The sequence below is a fragment of the Triturus cristatus genome, chromosome 7 (genome assembly GCF_964204655.1).
Source record: "Triturus cristatus chromosome 7, aTriCri1.1, whole genome shotgun sequence".
NCBI classification, from domain to species: domain Eukaryota; kingdom Metazoa; phylum Chordata; class Amphibia; order Caudata; family Salamandridae; genus Triturus; species Triturus cristatus.
The window spans coordinates 281,705,621-281,726,437 of record NC_140590.1 but is presented as its reverse complement, the minus strand read 5'-3'; the positions used below and the strand labels follow the sequence as shown (position 1 = coordinate 281,726,437).

At 47.2% G+C, this 20,817-nt stretch overlaps 1 protein-coding gene across 3 annotated transcripts in view; it reads right to left on the bottom strand.

Annotated features, from left to right (window-relative positions):
* The window catches only part of LOC146809428 (kinesin-like protein KIF18B), a 332,980-nt gene that overhangs the window by 203,457 nt on the left and 108,706 nt on the right, over nucleotides 1–20,817 (bottom strand). For all 3 annotated transcript variants that reach the window (XM_085616276.1, XM_085616275.1, XM_085616274.1), the window contains exons 8-10: nucleotides 19,607–19,681; nucleotides 4,847–4,962; nucleotides 1,257–1,419 (exon numbers count right to left, since the gene is read on the bottom strand). In XM_085616276.1, the coding sequence (XP_085472402.1) occupies nucleotides 1,257–1,419; nucleotides 4,847–4,962; nucleotides 19,607–19,681 (354 nt within the window). The remainder of the gene's footprint in view (nucleotides 1–1,256; nucleotides 1,420–4,846; nucleotides 4,963–19,606; nucleotides 19,682–20,817) is intronic.

Here is a 20,817-nt window from a genome sequence, read left to right as displayed (position 1 = left end):
GGGAGTGAGCATCTGTAAGTCACAACGACCTTTCACAAATCAGCTGGTCAAAATCCCCCAGAAGCAACAAATCTGAGCTACGGCCAAGGACCTGAAGGAATCTTCTAGAAATGAAAATGTAATGAGTTTGCACAGATCTCGACTCAGGAAGGGTCTCCTTGCCCACATCGTGGCCAGAGGCTTTATTTCTTCACTTTAGGTATCTGTGCTGTGCCTCAATGGCTGCAGCTGTTTTGTCTACTATAGAACTAATTAAGAACCATGTTGCTTGCCTTTGAGATTTCAGAGCCACAGTCTTACATAGGGCTCTTGCACTACATCTAAGCCCCCAGTCCCTACAGGTCGAGTTTATGGGTAACATGAGATACAGAAGTCCTTGACGGTAAATGGGCACTTCCCAAGACATGGGTCCCCGAAGTGTGATATCTTCCATGGGAAATTACTGTGCATGCACCAGGTCCACTCGCTTAGGCAGGAGATTAGAATGGGTACCAGAAACTAACTACTGAAGCTTCAGTAACACTGCTAATTGCAGCCAAGATTTTATGTGAACTAGCCTTTGCCATCCTAAACTTCGCTGTATTTGGTGGGGACCCAATAACAGGTTATGTAGTGGGCTTTTACAGTAACGTTTTGGAGCTTATTCGCTGGGTCTCCAACCCACTGAGTTGCTTAGCCTTGCATCCTACCAGACATTGAAACTGACTAGAGTGAAGGTCCACACATCATTGGATTAAGGATATATTACTTTATTTGGTTTCATGCTTCTGCTCTAAGGAGGCCGGTATACAAACACTGATATTGGTTCTGATTACATCATCCTGATAAGTTTCTAATTCTTTCCTCTATAGTAGTTAATAACGTCCCCAATTTTACCTCTTTATACATGAAGTTTCATTATTCACAGACGTTATAGCACTAGCTGGGCATTCAGTTTACAGCGTCAGGCTACATATGAGATTTGAAAACCTGCCACTCTTAGATTAAGACTTGACCATTTGAATTCACGACTCCAATAGTCAAGTGTCCAGAGAGAGTAGGATGATTATCCAATTGAAGTGCATTAGTACTGATCACCATTCACACTAGTGGTAAACAACTGTATATATCCCCATAAAACTGGAATATCCCAAGCCCAAGTACTCATCCTTAGTGGTAACCACCTCAAGGCAGAAGACCAAAAACACAATTTCACAAACAAGATATCTGGCGCATGCAGCACCCTCCGCATTTGCCAAAGGTCAAAGCCATCATACCTGCTCTGTCTTTTTCGCATCCACTGAAAACCAGTCAGGCTTCTGGTCACACTTTCGGGCTGATGTTTGAGTGCTAAACTCCCTTACGCGGGTACCTGCTACCTGGAGTGTCTCGCATTCCGCTTCCTTGGTGACTTGCACATCTCGAGTGGACTCGTCCAGACTGAGCAGTGGGGCAGAAAAGACAGACACACTGAATACAAACTGAACAAGGTCTAAACTCTGCACAGGATGATCACTTAAACTTCTGAAAAAGATAATAACAATCAGCACTTTATCAGAATATACAATGGATTATTTTACCCGCCTACCTCTCCTATGTACATCAGGATAATTAGCCTTCATCCCTTTTATCCCAGAAGTAAGGATGGTAATCATTTAAAACAGTGACTCTAGAACGTCCGGTACCCCTCAATACTAATGCAAAACTGGAAATTCACAACCCAAGGCCAGTAAATAGTAATCCAACTGAAAAGCCCCAGATGCAGACAGGACCAGGACCCCACATTGGAAAACCAGAAACCAGTCCCCCCACAGACTCACGAAAGGAAACAAACACAAACTACTTAACCCTGGAACCAGAACTTAATTGCTCTGCTAAGAAAAGAACAGTAAAACCCCAAATTGAGTCAAATGTTTTCACAATAAGGAATTAAGTTTTAAAAGGGCAAAATACGTATAATACTCATCCTTCTCTCCATACTGACTGCCACCTCTGCTCAGTGTGACTTTTACAGCTAGAAATAGCTGCAGACAGAATGAGAAATGCGTGGGCTCCCTGGCACTGGAGCAGCATTACAGCATATGGTGTTCATTGTCGTTAAACACTTCCAGACCTGCAGCCTCCAAGGATTTCCCTCGAGCCAAGATGTCAGACCTTGTATCTAGAGCATTGAGTGTATTGCTCGGTTTCAGAAACAGACCTGCATGTGCAGACACAGCTGTGTACACACCTACTCGCACAGTGACCAGGTACCTGTATCCAGCGATTTCCTGAACCTTTAACAACTTTATTCCGAGAGAGGACCCTTCTTAACTTTTGTACCACCACCAATCTTCTGCATCTGTCCTTTACATGTCCATCATAGATATCACCCAAGAAAACCTCACACTGTCTGAACCAGGTAAACATAGATCCTACCTATAGGCTTCAAGTCTTATGTACCTGTGCATTACTAGCCTCACCTTACAGACCCTCACCAATTCGAATATAAACTACTGTTGACAACCAAATGGTTCTGGGCTGGCAGTGTATGCAATACTGCTATTTTTCACCAGAGACTTGAGAGCGTCTAGTTAAGGTATTTCATTTCATGTATTAGCAGGGCATTCAAAAGCTGATTTTATTTATTTATATTTATTTTGAATGTTTTGTATAGCGCGAACAAGACCCTTGCGGGTATCAGAGCGCTTTACAGGGCAAATACATGTGGTAGACATAAGCATAAAAATACTATGAGTTAGATTAATACAGAAATGGTAACTAATACAGATTAGCACATATATACATGACTGTAAAAAATTGTTCAAGTGAATTTGGATAGAAGAATCGATTTCACTTTTTTTTTTTTTTTTAAATGTTGTGGACGGGTTCAGTCTCGTGTCTGGAGGCAAGGCGTTCAATATCCTGGGGGCCATTCTTGAGAAGGTATGATTGTATGTTTTCTTCTTGGAAAATCGTTGTGATTTCAGTAGAAGGTTATCGGAACTCCTAGTGGTTCTGATACCACCCGATGGTACCAATTTCTCCGCTAGATATCTTGGGGTTTTGTGGTGAAGTGCCTTGTGTGTCATGCAGGCAATTTTCAGTTGGATTCTGGCTTCGAGAGGTAGCCAATTGAGGGCACGAAGGTCAGGGGAGATGTGAATTTCTTTTGGAGCCGGTGAGGAGTCTAGCGGCTGAGTTGATTGTGGCTCTAAGGGGGGCTGAGAAGGCCGCAGAGAGCGACACTCCCACGGTTCACTCGGGGGATTACAAGAGTCTGAACTGCCTGTTTAAAGTCATTTGTGGGTATGAAGGGTTTCAGTCTTCTCAGGGTATTCATCTGAAAATGTGCTCCTTTCATTGCTGCGCTGATGTGATTCTGCATATTAAACTTATTATCCAGAGTTATTCCTAGCGATTTCACGGTCTATAATTCGAGGACGGCCGTCGAGTGCAGTTAGGTGCTTCATCAACTCGCGGATGATGGTTGTTTGGCTGGGGGGAGGGCGATTAAGAGGAATTCGGTTTTGAAGGTGTTTCGTTGTAAGTGGTTTTTGGCCAGCCAGGTCTGTGTTTTCTGTAGCGTCGAGTTAAGGGACTTGATGTCTTCAAATGAGTGGACCTTAATGTAGAGTTGTGTGTCGTCTGCAAACATGTGATATTAGACATTTGAGGAGTTGAGAAGCTCGGTGAGTGGTTCCATAAACAAATTGGAGAGTGCTGGAGAGAGGGAAGATCCCTGGGGTACTCCTAAAGTGACTAGGGTGGGCTTATAAAGATTGATTGATCTTTTGTCTTTGTGTTCTGTTTTGGAGGAAGGAAGTGAACCAATTTAGAACTGCTTCAGATTGTCCCATTCTATGTTTCTGGAGGTCTAGTAAGTTTTCGTGTTTGACGGTATCAAAGGCTGAGGATAGGTCGAGCAGGATTAGCAAACAGGCTTTGTTTCCGTCCAATATCTGTAATGCGTCATCTATTATGTGGGTCATGGCTGATTCGGTACTGTGCCCGGTGCGAAAACCAGATTGGAATTGATCGAGCAGGGTGAAGTGGTCTATGTGGTTGCTAAGCTACTTGTGAACACATTTTTCTAATAGTTTAGCCAGGGTAGGGATGTTGGATACTGGGCGATAGTTATTCAGGTCAGACAGGTCCGCCGATGGTTGCCTCAGGATGGGGGAAACCTGCCCAGCTTTGAGGATGTCTGGGATGGCGCCTTGTAAATTTGGAATGAAGTCTTTTAGGTGGGTTGCTGGGAGAGTGTCTATAAAGTAATTGGAGGGATTCAGGGCTGTATGTGTTTTTAGGATAATTTCTTCACTGTAGAGGTTGAAGGCGACCCAAGAGGCATTGTTTTTGAGGTCATGCTTTGCAGAGTAACCAAGCGAGGTCGCCAGCGTGGTCATTGAGGTGATCATGTGTGGGTCAGTATGGGATAATGGATCGTTAAGAAGCTCAGTCGTTATGTTATGGTCGATAAAATGAGTACCATTGAGTTGGGTAACAATATACATCTGTTATTCAGCGGGATACGTGCGCTTTACAAATACACATGTTATGTTATCTGTCTTCATTGTAAAAAAGGAAGCAAATTCTTTGCAATTGGGGAGTGTTTCTGAATTGACTTGGGGGGTTGGGAGACGCCCTTAGATTGAGATTTAATTATTTCTAATAATCTTTTGGGACGATTCTTGGCCTGGTCTAATTGTTTACTAATGAAATCCGCTTTAGATCATCTAATCTTTCTGCAATAGGAGTTTCTCGTGCTTCTTGGTAGTTTCAGGTGGTCGGAGGATGGTGCAGCTCTCCATTGTCGTTCAATTTCATAGTGCACTTTGGAATTAAAGGGACAAATGAGCAGTTGAAAGTTGTTGGTGGTGCTTACCTACAGAGTACACGCTCCTGAAGGCCTGTCTCCTCTGGCACAATCCCTGCATGTTCTTCATGTATTTCCACACCAACGCGCTCATAGATGTGCAGTCTCTGGCGTAGTTCAGCCACCTGAAAACACAAAGAGTGTCTGGATCACTCAGTCCAGAATTACAGATACTACAGTGTACAGTGCAACATAAACTCAATGAGCAGTACCTATTCTGTTGTTTTTGTTTTAAGGGGGAACTGAACTTCTGGGCCTTCCTCTCAGTTGTAAGTTGATGTTTGCTTGTGCAACCTATTCTATATTGGATAGCCTGAACTCTTTTGCGGAATGTATAGTTTCTTACCTTTCGGTGTAGTTTTGCAGCTTGAAGACTTTCTGGATTCACTATAATGTGCATTATTCCGCCATCTAGTGGTTGGGTCCGGAATTGTAGTATTTCTTCTCTCTTTTTTTTGGTGGCCCAGGTGGGCGTCGACATACCACCATTTGGTGTCCTTCGTGACGTCCCACCTTTGGTCGCCATCCTTGGATTCTTTTTTCTCTTTCTTGTGCTACTTTTCCTCATCAAACCTTGTAACGTCTTTTTTTTTTTAAACCTTCTGCTCCCCTTTATCCTCTTGTCTCATCTTTCTGGCGGAGGAGGGTGGGTTCGCTAGTGAATCCAGAAAGTCTTCAAGCTGCAAAACTACACAGACAGGTAAGAAACTATACATTTTGCAGCGTGAATCTTTCTGGATTCACTATGCTGTGCATAGACTTTGTAGCGGTTTGTCCTTATAGTGGTGGTTGGGTGGAAGATGAGCACTGGTTACTGAAAATGTGTTGCAAGACCTTCTGTCCCACTTGCGCTTCTTTGTTCATTTGGATATCCACACAGTAGTGCTTCGTGAACGTGTGCACTGAAGACCATGTAGCCACTTTGCAAATGTCTTGAATTGGTGTGTTGGCTAGAAACGCAATTGTTGCTCCTCTCTTCCTTGTTGAGTGAGCATGAGCTGCTCCTTGTAACGGTTGCGCTGCCGGTTTGTGGCAGAGCAGTATGGTTTGTGCAATCCATCGTGCAATGGTATTTTTGGTAACTGGTCGTCCCAAAAAACTGCTGGCAAAGGATACAAAGAATTGTTTTGTTTTCCTGCACTCTTTTGTCCTTTCCATATAGTGCATCACTGCCCTCCTGGCGTCCAGTGTGTGTAAGGCCCTCTCTGTGCTTGTGGAAGGTTTTTGGAAAAATTGGACACCACCTGTGGCATGAAATGGGGGTCTGTTCTCATGACAATCCCATCACTGTGTATTTGCAGGTAGGGTTCTTGGAGCGCTGGCGCTTGTAATTCACTTACTCTTCGCAGTCATGTGATAGCTGTGAAGGCTGTCTTTAGCGTGAGCATATGCAGTGTAGCTTTGTGAATAGGCTCAAATGGTGCCTTCATCAGTTGTGTTAGCACTACATTGAGGTTCCACGCCGGTATTCTTTTTGGAGGTGCTATCCTTTTTGCTCCTTCTAGGAATCTTTTTACCACCTGTGAGGTGAAGAAACTTTTCCCTGTTTCTCGTCTTATGTAAGCCACAATTGCCGCTAAGTGGACCCTTAGGGATGTGTAGCTTAGTTTATTCTGCAGTAGATGCGTTACGTATCATAATACTGTTGATTCCATAGTAATCCTTGTTTGCAGTTTCTCCCTACTGCACCATTCGGTGAATCTTTTCCACTTTGCTACGTAGCACGTTCTTGTGGTCGGTCTCCTTGCCTCTCGGAGTACCGCCATCGTGCTTGCCGGTAGTTTGAGGTGTGCGAACTCTAGGTCCTCAGGAGCCATGCAGCTAGGCTGAGGCTTTCTGGCTCAGGGTGTAGTACTCTTCCGTTTTGCATAGTTAGCAGGTCCTTCCTGGCGGGGAACCTGTGTGCGTGCGTGCGTTTGTGACATCTCCATGATTTGTGAGAACCATGTTTGTCTGACCCACGGGGGTGCTATCAGGATGAGCATCATGTTGCTGAACCTGCACTTGTTTAGTACCCTGTGTAGTAGCGGTATCGGTGGAGAAGCGTAGGCAAATGCCCCTGACCAGCTTATCCATAGCGCATTCCCCAGGGACTGTTTGCACGGTACTCTGGATGCGAAGTTTTGCCATTCTGCATTTTGGAGTGTTGCAAATAGGTCTATTTGCGGAGTTCCCCATTTGTGGAATACCTTCTGTATTTCTTGTTGGCTGATCTCCCATTCGAGGAATGCTGGCGTCTGTCTGCTGAGCGAGTCTGCTTCTACATTGTCCTTCCCTGGTAGATGTATTGCTAACCGGTCTATTTTCCTGGGGATTGCCCATCTCCATATTTCCTGCGCCAGCAGGGAAAGTGTCGCAAATTGTGTCCCTCCTTGCTTGTTGATGTAGAACATGGTAGTTGTATTGTCTGTTTGTATCAGTACTCTGTATCCGTACAGCAGTTTCTGAAAGGCTTTTAAGGCTAGGAACACTGTCTTGAGTTGCATCCTGATGTCCCCACAACCCCCTTACTTTGAGGTTGTTTGTGTGAGGTCCCCACCCCTTCCGGGGGGAGTCTGTTGTAATGGTTACTGTTGGAGTTGGTTGTGTGAATGATCTCCCCTGTTCTAAGTTCTTCTGGCTCCACCACGCTATTTCTTGCTCTACTGCGTGCGTGACAACCACTAGATCCTCCTAACTGCCTGTCGCTTGTGACCATTGCTGCTGGTTCCATTCTTGGAATGGTCTCATGTGCAGGCGAATATTTGGCACCAAATGTACGCATGATGCCATGATCCCCATCAGTTTGCTCACTGTCAGAGCTTGCCCCTTGCGATAAAGACGCGTCTCTTTGCATATTGCCAGAGACCTCTTTGCGCATGGAATAACCGTGCTCTGTATGGTGTTGATCTTTGCTCCTAAGAATATCTTCACTTGTTCTGGTTCTATAGACGTTTTCTCCCAATGGATTGAAAACCCCAGTTGGGCAAGCGTCTGTATCACTATCTCTATGTGCCTTTTGCACTTGTGGTATGAGCTTGCTTTTACCAGCTAGGCGTCGAGGTACGGGTATACATGTATCCCCTTCCTCCTTAAGTGTGCTGCTACTGCTGCTGCCAGACATTTTGTTAAGACCCTTGGTGCAGATTTTAGTCCGAAAGACAGTACTGTGAACAGGTAGTGAGTTTTGTTGATCATAAACCTGAGAAGGTGTTTGCGTTTGCTGTTGATGGGGATGTGCAAGTAGGCGTCCTTCAAGTCAATAGTTGCCATGTAATCTCCCTTTTGTAGTTGAGGTATGACCTCTTGGAGCGAGGTCATCTTGAACCTTTGAGTCTTTATGAACCTGTTTAAGAATCTTAGGTCTAGAATTGGACACAATGTTCCGTCTACCTTTGGTATGAGGAAGTAGGTTGAGTATACCCCCTTGTTCCGTTGTTTTTGTAGTACCATTTCTATGGCTCTTTTCTTTAGCAGTTCTCTTGCTTCCTGCATCAAGTGTGTCCGCTCTTTTGTTGAGCGCACTCTGACCCTTGGCCTTGTTTGGCGGTGGCTTTTCCAGGTCTCTACAGTACCAATATTGTATGAGGTTTAATATCCATTTGTCTGATGTTATTTCCCTCCACTACTCGAGGATGTGTCTTAATCTGCCTCCTACTGGTGTTGCGTGTTCGAGGAAGTTTTGAAGGTTTTTGATTTTCTCTTGGTCCTTGCCTTGACTCTTTCTGCACCCCCTGAGGTCTTGTCCGGGTGTGCGTTGGTTTTGCTGGTGAGTCACTTTGTTGTGGGAGGCTGACTCCCCCTTTGGCCGTTACCCCTTCCTCGGTCTCGCCCTCGCCCTCGAAAGGATGGTCCTCGGGGCTGGTACTGCCAGTTCTGCTGTTGCTGCCCCTGCTGCTGTCCCTGGTTACCTCCCTGATAATCTTGCTGGGAGGTTTGGTGTTGTGCCACAGGTTGATGATTTCCTCTGCCTGTTGGCCTCCTAGAAGGTGTTCCCCCTTCTCATACCTCGGAACTGCAGTGCCCCCATGGACCTTGCTGTTTTGTTATCTTTTTTCAGCTGGTTCAATTTGTCATCAACTGGTGCTCCAAACAGTTGTTCCCCATTGAAGGGTGTGTTGATGATGTTGTTTTGGACTTCATTTTTGAAACCTGAAATCCTTAGCTAGGTATGCCTCCTTTCTGTGATCCCCAGCATCATCTGCCTGCTAGATGTCTCTGCTGCGTCTAGGGCCGACTTTAAACATGTATTTGCCATGTTCTTCCCCTCTTCTACCAGGTGGCTTGCCCTTCTCTGGTATTGCTCTGGTACGTGCTTGAGGAGTTGTCCCACTTCTTCCCAGTGCTGGTATGCGTGTCTGTTGATGAGTGCATTGGAATTGGCAATGCGCCATTGTAGAGCTGCGCTCCTCTCCAACTTCCTACCCATCAGGTCCATCCTCTTGCTTTCTTTGTCTGGTGATGGGCCTAAGTTTGTGGTATATTTGCTCTTTTCCGAGCTGTGGATGTGATGATCGAGTCGGCTGGCTAATGTACATGGGGTCTTTTGATTAATGTTTATATTTTTTCTCTGCTCGTGGAGTCACTGCTCTACACATGGCAGGCTCCTTGAATGCCTCCTTCCCCTGGTCCAGAACACTTGGGAGCATGGGCAGGAACTGGCTCCTAGTCTGGGATGGCAACAAGGTCTCCAAGAGGAAGCAAGACTGGGGTTTTTCTTCTTCCTGCTGCACTCCATGTGTGTCTGCAGCCCTTTTGATGACTTGGTTGTAGATCCCTATGTCTTCCGGCGGCGAAGGCCTTGATGGATATGATTCTACACCCTCTTCCGGGGATTCGGCGTCGAGATCTTGCCACGGCAAGTCCTGAGCATCCGAAGACGTCGAGTCTTGGTAAGTGTGCTCGTCTTCCTCCCCTTCGGCTCCCCCGTAGTACAGGTTTTCTTCCTGTTCCTCTCCAGGTTCAGGTGTGGTCAGCTGTTGGAAATCCTCGTCGCACCCTTCTGTTTCGGCCGTGGCTTTCGACGGTATGCTGTAGAATTTCATTTTTTCGTCAAAGTCTTTCTTGCAATGCAAGATGTTCGCCATTTTGGCCTTGAGCCTTTTCCTTTTCTTTTCCATCTCGGCCGGTTGATCGACTGAGGGATTCTACTTTCCTTTTCGCGGTTTTCGACACCGAAGTCGAAACCGTTTTTGGGCCTTCGCCTTTCGACGTCGAGGCCTCTCTTCCGTGGATGCTCTTCGACGCCTTTCCCTTGTCTTGGGATTTCGCCGTCTGGGGGTCCTTCTCAGAGGATCCAACGGTCTGCTTGTCCCCGAATGCAGTAGTCGACATCGAGTGCTTCGACGGATCTGCTCCCTTCGAGGACTTTGGCTCGCATTTGTGAGTATCAGTTGAGTGTTTAGGGTTTGCCGACTCTTACCTCCTTCGACGTTTTCTTTAGGACCTTGACGACCAAGACGTCCTCTAGTCCCTCTGCTATGTTGTTTTCCTCTCCGCTGGAGAGTCCCAAATCTCAGAGCGATGGGGGTGTCCCCTGCCCCTGCATGTTGTAGTTTGCTCTTCTCTGCCTCTCCCTTACTCTGAGGGTCTTCGGGGTGAATGCTGCACAGGCATTGCAGTCCTCGCTTCGATGGTCGAGTGGCAGGCAGAGATTGCAGATCGGATGTTGGTCCTTTAGCGCGTACTTGTGGTGACAGCTCACGCAGAATTTAAACGGAGTTTTGTCCATCACCGTGCCCAGGGAGCCCCCCGTATGCGCATTCTCCTTTGAAACGTCACGTTTTTCGATGTTCTCTCTTCTGACGTCGACCTTCTTCCTTACTTGATCTCGGGTGTCTTCCCCGGTGATATATTCTAGTTTTCTTCTATTTTCGTCGATTCTTCGCTCCAAAGTTCTTGGAGCTCCTTCACTGTTGATCCAGACCCAACAGCGGAAAAAAGAATCAGAAGATGGCGACCAAAGGTGGGAGCTTCCGGAGGAAGCGCGTTGACGTCACGAAGGACACCAAATGGTGGTATGTCGACGCCCACCTGGGCCACGAAAAAAAAGAAAAAAAGAGAAGAAATACTACAATTCCGGACCCAACCACTAGATGGCGGAATAATGCACAGCATAGTGAATCCAGAAAGATTCACGCTGCAAAACTGTCATTACCGCTAATCTGTGTAGACTGCCAGTACTCTATTTCACCAACACTGAGCAGCAGTTACCCCCAATTCACTAATTTGAGGTTACTTAAACTCCTATTCCACAATCTTAATTGAGATTTTGGGACTTTCAAGTTGCATACACTAGCCAAGTGCATAAGAAGTTGAAAATGGCCGTTAATCTCAGAAAAGGCATCAGCAAACTGGCAGTTCCAGATAGACAAGAGTAACGCTAATGGCAACATCTTATTTAACTGATAACAGAAAAAGGACTTTATACAAATATTTGAGCATTAACAGTAAACTGCATACTATTGAACCCATGAATATTACCCATACAGAATATATTAAAGGTGGTCTTTGCTTGACTCTGCCTTTATATGGTTGAGGCTCAAGCAATCACTTATCTAATAACTTTGTCTCTAAGGCACTGATGATCAGAATGGATAACTGGATATACGGATGCCCCCCCCCCCCCAACGTAGTTTTAGTTCATGTTCTGTCATTTTACTCAATTTCAAATTCTCTCAGAATCAGAGTTTGAACATTTGTTGAATAACTGCAGATTGGTTGCTTGCCCCCAAATACCAATGTTCTCCTATATTAATGTAGCACATGTTATTCAGTTATTTGAAAGGTCACTCCAAACTAGAACACAATGAAACACTAAAGCACATATTACCGTTTTGAATAATCTCTCCAAAACTACCCTTTCTGCCATCAGATTTCTCACAAAGCATCTTATGTGTGGAGTTCCCCGGAGATATTTTCTTCAAAATGTACATGAAACCTTTGGCAGATCTCATCAGAAAGGTTTGTTTCAGTTTTTAAATGTAGGTACAATAACTAATTGCTCATACATTGCAATGGGGTTGAGAGCAATAAAGCCAATAAATGTAAAGGCCATATGGCAAAAATTGGCTAAGAATGAATAGCAACATGCTGAAGTTGAACTGCTCCAATATGTAGATGTATCAATAAGCTAGCATAAAAACAGCCTTTTCATCTAGAATGTTGGGACCTTGTTCAACCAATCTATAACCAATGCAAAATGTGGGTGTTCTGGAAAAAGATGTGTTTTTTCATTCCCCTTTGGGTCAAATAAACGGAATATTTTGGAGTAGATTGCAACCATAGCTTTCATTTCACCATCATAGTTTGAGTCATCTCAGCCTAACTACTATAATATTGTGAAACTGAGCAGATATCTATAGATCAGCCTAGCTAATTGTGCGGCTGGCAGGCACAGCATAGTCCACTTTGAAGTAATATGTATGACTTACAGAGTGTTTCCAGTTTAGTATCCACCCCTTTTGAGAAGCACGTTATTCAGAATCAAATGCATGGACCAACTTTCACAGGACAAAAAAGGAGCATAAGCAATTACCTGCAGTTCAGATGTTCCTGGAGGACATGGCATTTGTAACAGTTGATTCACACTTCTATGTCAGGACTCTGAGGCGAGGATTCTGCTCATCTTTTCATCATTTATTGCTCATTAGCCATGTTAGAGATCTCAACATTATAAACAAACTTAATTTCTCATAAACACTTGGGGAAAAAATGAAGTCACAAAAGCCAACAGTCCATGACCAATCAGATACGGGGTATAATCCTCCCAGTCCTCTGTTGATAACACCCTTTTCTTCGCTGCTCGCAGCCGTGCAAGTACAGGACTCCGGTCCTTCTTCCTTCTCCTTTGGTTTGCCAGTGACTGATTGAACACGTTGTTTTAATTCTCAGTTTTTTCTTTCTTTCAAGCGAGGTACACACCTCCCATATGTGTAAAGCCTTCTGCGGAGGGTCTGGGGCATCGATGCTCTGTTGACTGCTCCTGTGCGCGGGCGAAGAGCGCGTCAGTGTCACTGTCAGGAATACGACCGCTGGGCGCCTCTGCCCGCGCCGTGCAAATCTATTTCGGCCCGTCAGCCTGGAACCACAACACCCCTCAAGGTAGGATTTCAGTGCGAGCAGAGGCTCCGCTTTTAGGGCAGACCACCCAGGCTGCATTGCAAGTGCCCATTTAGTGTCCAGGATATGCAAATCTGCCATTTTCCCTCCCGCTTGAGAGGGGTTGGGGATACCTTATTGTGAGCCTTTTCCTTACACCCTACTTGGCAGTGTACTCCTCAAGGGTATTTTACAGCTCCTGTCCCTAATCTGATAGTGCGCCAAGTCCCTGTAGGCTCACTGGACATTAGTGGGTACTCCCCACTGCCCGATATCCCTCTTACCTGGTGGGTGGCCACCTTAGCTAACCTTGATACTGCTACACAAGCATTTCCCTCCCCTACCACTGATACCCCATGGAGGATTACAGGGAGTATTAGGAGCAGAAGGAGGGTTTGGAGTACTTCCTGGTCACATATGAGTTCTGTGATGCGGTGGGCGCCTCTATTGTTAGGTAAGTGTCTGATGCTCCTCTAGAGAAGAAACTGATGGAGCTGGTGCAGAAGTGCCTGCAACCCCTTACGCCAAGGGAAGATCACCCCGGGCCTTCGGCCCCAGGACCTCTAGAGATAAACCCCTCTCCTGCCACTGACATAACTTGCAAACATCCCCATGACGGAGGGGTGGATTTGGAGGCTTTAGCCAGATTGAAGAAGACCTTCCTGGGCGCAGGCAACCCAGCCCCTACAGAATACACCAATCCTGTTGACCCTTCGCAACCTAGTGGGTCAGGTACCAAGCCATTCACCCCCTCCACCCCCGACTCTGGATGAATCCCCTACGACTTCGGAAGACGACTTGGACCATGACCGGTCGTGGAGGCCTTCTAACCCCCTCCTGACCCGTCGCCCCCTAGTGAGGTATCGTCGGACTTCCAATTGGATCTTTTAGATCCAGAAGATCTTATGTATCCCCGCTCCTCGGAGTGGACGCCTTGAGACAAAGTTGCCAAATCGTGACCAGTAGGCTGCGGAAGCCTCTGGACCAAGAGGTCCGGAACAGCCTTCGGGCGGAATGCCCCCATCCAGCACTGGATGGGAAAGTAGCCTGCACACCAGATATTGATGCGTGGATGGCCACGTTCCTGGCCAAGTATATGAAGGATCCGAAGAAGGGCATTGACCGTTCATGGCGGTCATGTCAGGATAAGATCCTGGATGTTACCGGGCCACTAGTAAAAAATGTTGATATTGCGGAGGACGCTAAGGCCTCTTGAGCCCTTATTCCCCCAGATATACTCTAGCTGGGCCAAGCGGGCTATCATATTCCTGGGCAATGCTAACTGCCCCATTTTGACTCAGTGATGCAGGTCCCTCCTTATCAAGATACCCCCCAAGCTAGGGGAGTTGGCCAGGTAGTGCAGGGAGGTCTGTTTGGGGACCCGTTCGTTAAAGAACTTGGTACATTTGATTCTACTTTTAATTAATTGGATAAGGCACAGTCAACGGTTAAGCGCATTTTTAATGCACAGGTTATCTCCGGGGAGGGTCGTGGTAGGGGGCACTCGGCTGGCCGTTCCCAATCTTCTTCGGAAGAGGACAGCCTTCACAGCGTGGACAGTGGCAAGAATCCTGGTGCTTTGATAGGTTTTATCCCACCAAGGGACGTTGCCGTTCCAGAGGCCAGCATAATGGACCACGCAGCTGGAGAGGAGCCTCCAATTCTCATGGTGAGTCTTTCTTTCACTTCTTGCACCCAGTTGGGGGGGTGGGGGTAGTGGGGGGGGGGGGGTCTCCTAGCACTTTACGCAGAGAGCTGGGGTGCGCTTACGTCAGACGCCTGGGTGCTCCAAACCATACAGGGGTTCCACATAGAGTTCTATGGTTCCTCCGTTCAGCCTATTCCCCCTCCCCGTACCATTCCCTTATCCGGTCGGAAAGTGTCCCTGATCGAGCAGGTGGTTCAGGAGCTTCTGAGAAAAGGGGCAGTGTGCCTTACTCAACCCCATCCCGCAGGGATCCTGAGCAATCTGCTCCTAGTGCAGAAACAGTATGGTGGTCAGCGAGCAGTGATCAGTTTACAGGAGTTAAACGACTGGTTGGTCTACCACCAGTTCAAGATGGAGGGTATCTACCGCCTTCAAGATCTTTTCCGCCCCGACGGTTGGATGGTCCGGCTGGACTTTAAAAGACGCGTATCTCACGGTACCAATTTACCCGCCTCATTGCAGTTTACTTCAATTCCAATGGCAGGGCCAAACTTTCGAGTTCACCTCTTTATCCTTTGGCCGGTCGTCAGCCCCTTTGTGTTTCACCAAGGTCCTGAAACCGGTGATAGAACGCCTCAGAGCATCAGGCATACAAATGATAGTCTACCTAGATGACATGCATTTGATGCACCAATGCCCAGGAGCTCTGCCGTATCACCTTCAGCGGGCTGTCCACCTCTTGGAGTCCCGGGGATTCGTAATTGTCCAGTTTAAGCCCTGCATGCATAACAACCTTCTTAGGATTTGTAAATCGACTCGAGAGCAGCCACGCTGAGCCTTCCATCGAGGAAGATAGCCAAGATCAAGCATGAGGTGCAGCAAACATTGGCAAGTGAGAGGACCTCTCTCCATCAGATTGCGAGAGTGGCGGGCCTACTGTCCTCTTCAATCCAGGCCATCTTTCCCAGGCCTCTCCACTTCCGAGCTCTTCAATGTCTGAAGGCGTCGCATCTTCAGCATGGCCTCACGTACTCACAATGTGTCCCTCTCTCGAACGAGGCCAGGGAGGACCTCCATTGGTGGCTCTCTCAAACGGAGGTAAGGCGTGGAAGGGGCGCGCCATTTTTAGATCACTGCCGGATTTGGTGATCGAATTAGACGCCAGCGGCACGGGCTGAGGGTGGCTCATTGTGGTCAGTTCACTACAGGCAGCGAGTGGTCCGCCACCGAACGGTCCCTACACATCAACTGCCTTGAATTGTTGGCAGGATCCTTTGCAGTCAAGTGTTGGACCAGGGAGAGAGTTCAGTCCTGCGTACTGCTGAAGATGGACAATATGGCAGCGGACTGCTATATCAACCATCTAGGGGGCACCCGCTCCAAAGCCATCTCAGACCAGGCCAAGAACTTTTGGGAGGAATGCCTTCACCACCAAGTTTCCGTGACAGCGGAGCATCTTTTCAGATCGGCCAATCAGGTGGCAGATTAGCACTCCTGCCATCTGTGGGATGAAAGCCTCTGGAAGTTATGTCTGGCGGTCTTTGAGCCTCTCCTCCCTTTGGGGTCTCAATCTACCTTTTTGCGTCCCGCCTGGACCACCAACTACCCCGATACTGCAGTTGGAGGCCGGACCCGGGGGCGAGGCGACCAACGCGTTTCTGTAGGATTGGTCCCAGGGACAGGGTTAAGCCTTGCCACCTTTTGTGACGATCATGTGTCTCATGGCTCAGGTGCACAGGCAGAAGATGGATGTGGTTCGGATATGGAAGTTGCAAGCATTGTTTCCAGTTCTGATGGAATTACCTTGAGCTTCTCTAACCCGTTTACCCTAGTTTCCACATCTCCTAAGTGATCCGGCGGGGAATCCCCATCACCTGATGACGAGCGGCAACCTCCAGTTAATGGCTTCGAGGATTACAGGACACAAATGCAGGTGCCGGGCCTAAAGAGACACGCTGCAGATCTCCTCTCTCGAGCCTGGGCAGACAGCACCGTCATGAGATATCGCTAAGCCTGGTCTCGATGGGTGGGTTGGTGTCTGCAACGGAGTCTGGATCCCGTGGGGACCGATGATGTCCACATCTTGAACTTCCTAGCCTCCTTAGTGGCTGAAGGATTGGCGTACAGATCGGTGAATACTTTCAGATCCGCAATATCTGCGGGACATGGGACGATTGAGGGGTCACCGGTCGGAGAACGTCCTCTAGTTAGAAAGCTGCTACGGGGTGTGAGGTTATCCCTAACCCCGGAACCCAGGTATTCCGCCCTGTGGGACGTTAACAAGATTCTCGCTCTTTTATCTGCGTGGCCAAGCAACCAATACCATTCCCGTAAACAATTGTTGGCCAAACTAGCTATCTTGTTGTGCTTAATTTCATGCCGGAGGGTCTCGGACGTTAGAGCCCCAAATATCACAGGGAGGTCTTTTACCCCAGAGAGGATCACCTTCCATGTTTCCAGGCGAACTAAAACTCAGTCTTGAGTGATCTCATATCCAGCCTTTCCAGAGGCCCCAAGCTATGTGTGGTGCGCTCCATTAGGGCATAAGAAGGGATGACGGCTGAACTACGTCCTCACGGAGAGAGGCAACTTTGATTGCGTTGAAGAGACCCTTTTGAGCAGTTTCCTCACCAACCATCACAAGATGGGTGAAACGGATTATGCAGGAGGCAGGCGTAGATACCAAGGTTTTTGGTGCACACTCTACAAGGGGTGCTATGGTCTCCAAAGCTTTTACATTAGGAGCTTGTTTGGAGGACGTTATGAATGCAGCAGACAGGTCCTCAGATTTGACCATTAAGAGGTTTATTTTAAACCAGTCTCCTCCATTGCGGCTCTTGTGGTGGACTAGCTTTGAACTAGCATAATCCTCACCTCCGGGTCCTGACATAGAATGAAAAATTTCCTAGCTAACGTGAAGGAAAGTTTCAATTCTATTAAGGACTCGGAGGCGAGGATTAACTCACCTCCTCAGGATGGATAACCCACTCGGGTTGTGACACAGGCGTATTGGGGTAAGTAAAGCATTTACTGTTCGGATTGCTTTCATGTCCGACGAGGACTTGTGGTGCTGTTTCTTTCCTCCCGTTATGATAGGGAAGGGTTTCCCGTCTAGCTTAGCTCGCTTTATGTTGCAGGGTCGGATTCTTCAAAACAGGAGTGTAACTTCCACGGGTGGCCTAACACAGGAAGAAAAGAGGGCTATCGACAGAGAACTGGGAGGATTGTAACCCGTGCTGATACTGGATTGGTCATGGACTGTTGGCTGTTATGACTTCATTTTTTTCAAATGAAGTATGTTATGCTGTTATGTTGATAATATTGAGATCTAACATAGCTGCTGAGCAATAAATGATGAAAAGAGGAGCATAATCTTTGCCTCCGAGTGCTTAATAGAATTAAAACTTTCCTTCACGTTAGCGAGGAAATATTTCATTAACCATCAGAACTCTTTAGAACTTACCAGCAACAAAATGTTTCTGCATAAAGGACCAAGTTAGAAAAGAAAAAACTAATATTTTCCTATGTGCGGCTGTTTCACCAAACTATTACCCCATGCATATACTTAATTTTATGCTTTGATTGCCGTATGCAAGACTGTTTCCTCCATAGTGGGTTGGGTTGCCTCCACTCCTATTAAATACGGAAAGCTGCCACCACTTGCACTCAACTCTGGGTTGCGCCAATCTAGTACTTCTCTGGACTGCCTAATATCTTAGTACATTGGCCTGCTAACACTGATAGTTACATATTTTGGTCTAAATATTGGGTTTGAACTAATATATGTGCTAAGTGGTAAGGGAGAATTATAAACAATGAATAGAAGGCTACCATGTATATACATATGACATGCGAAGGCCCACTGATGAATTTTCACAAGATTCTGGTTCTTTATAAGAGTTAGGGCCAGATGTACAAAATCACGTGTCTGCGATTTCCTAATAACAAATTTTAGCGACTCGCTATTAGGAAATAAACTGCGATGTACAACAGTGTGTTTGATTCACAGTGGGTCGCAAATGGACCTGCCTCATCAATATTCATGAGGCAGATCGCAATTTGTGACCCATAGTGAATGGCTGCAATCATGGGGATGGTGGTCTGCTGGGGTCAGCAGACACCCATATAGGTAAATGCTTTTTAAATATAAAGATTTTTTTGTAATGTAGTTAGGTTGTTCTTTTAGCCTGTTTCCCTTAAAGGAAAACGGAATGCATTTCAAAAATAAAAATGAAAAGCTACCTTTTCATTTTTTAAGAGTAGGCAGTGGTACCTGGGACAACTGCCTGCTCTTTAAAAATGTTGGCACCCACATTCACGAAGGGGAAGGGGTCCCTTGGGTCCTCTTGTAACTGCATTCCTGGTCGCAAAACATTCTTACATACCACTATGATGCAGTATTAGGAAGGGACGCCCTGAACACGCCCCTTACTAACACTGAATCGCAAACCCAATTTGCGATTTGATAATAGCTAACTGAACCACAAATAGGGCTTTGCACATTTAAAAATGCTTCTTTTCTAGGCGAATCGGGCCGTTTGCGAGCAGAAAGAAGCTTTGTACATATGACTCCTGGTCTCATGAGTTCGATGAGAGGGAGGAAGTTACATAAGGTAGGACTTTCTGCTGCAGTATTCTACCCTCACCAGTCTGACACTTCTTGTATGGCACCAATTGTATCGCTCCCTACATCCCCCATTCCTCTATCCTGGGGTGTCAATACCCTTGTTACCTACGTTGGGCCACCTAAATTCCTATTTTACTTATACTGAGCTAGATCATACTCTCAGTCTTTGAAATGAGGCTACCAACACTCACTTGCGAGTGTTGAGCTGCTTAGACCCACAAGTCTCATATATTTGACACTGCACATCACAGTTCTCCGGTTAAGCTCTTTTTACCTCTCGGCAAGAGCATGGATTTCAACAGGTGAATAAAACACTTTCAAATGACTGGTATGCGTCTAAAAACATCCAAATACTGGACATGGCAGGGCGTGGCAGTCCACTGCAGTGCACACTCCGCATTCACCAGGTACTCACCTCAGCTTTCAGCTCTTCACAGACGGCTGCATATTTACTGATGTGGCAATCAAGGCTGATCACGTTACTCTTCAACTGGAAAGATGAGAGAGGTGAGAATTTGAGAGATCGAGGGTAAAGTATGAAAAGCAGGGTGCTAAAATACAACGCAGGGAATCCATAGTGAATGATCACTATTTCGAAAGGCTGTGTAGCAATAGTCCATCACAGAATATGGGAAAAAGAAAGAACAGTTTATTAAACTACAGGATATCTGGCACCACCACACACAAAACGGGCAGGAGGATCAGCAACACGTGGGGGAAAAGCCAATGAAGATATAAGGCTGTTCTCATGTGTCAAGAGGAAGCACCACAGAAGGAAACCTATTTCTGCTAATTTGTATTGTGCTGTTTGCTGTTGATTTGTTTTCTTTCCCCACTTGTGCCTGACTTCACCTTCGTTTTTTTCACGTCCCCGTCTCATCCCTCCCCGCTCCCCGCCATCACCGCTAGCCCCGCCCCTTTTCTTTGTGTACCCTCCCCGCTCCCGCCTCCCAGCTGCTCCGCCCCCCCCGCGCACTTCGCCATATATGGCGACCGTGCGAACGCGCAGCAGTCACGCGCAGCGGGCGCGCCGATTGTGCGCCAAAGGTAAGCCCGTCTACGCCCGTCCGCGCCTGGACCGCGCCCAGTGCCAGGAGCCCTGGCCCTCGAAGACCCCGACCGACCCGCCTGACGTACACCGCCGCCAACCTCAGCGCACTCAACGCCGGTCGACTCCCAGGATGCCACCAAGCCACACCACGACGCACCCACGGACCCTTCAGCTGCCACGCCTGCAAGTTCACCTGCATCCGGACCTGCCCCGCACCAGCACCCGCCAAGTCGAACACCAGCAGCACCCACCTCAAGTGCATCCTGCTCAACACCCGCTCCGTCCACAGACAAGCCATCGAACTCTGGAACCTCCTCGACACCACAGCCCCTGACGTTGCCTTCCTCACGGAGACCTGGATGAACGCCTCTTCAGCACCCGACATCGCCATCGCCATCCCAGAGGGCTACAAGATCACCCGGAGGGACCGCACCGCCAACCAGATGGGAGGAGGCATCGCCATCATCCACAGAAACACCATCCGTATCACGACCAGCACCGACAACACCCTTACCACCGCCGAACACCTGCATTTCCAGATCCACACCGACCCGAAGACCACCCTCAGAGGCACC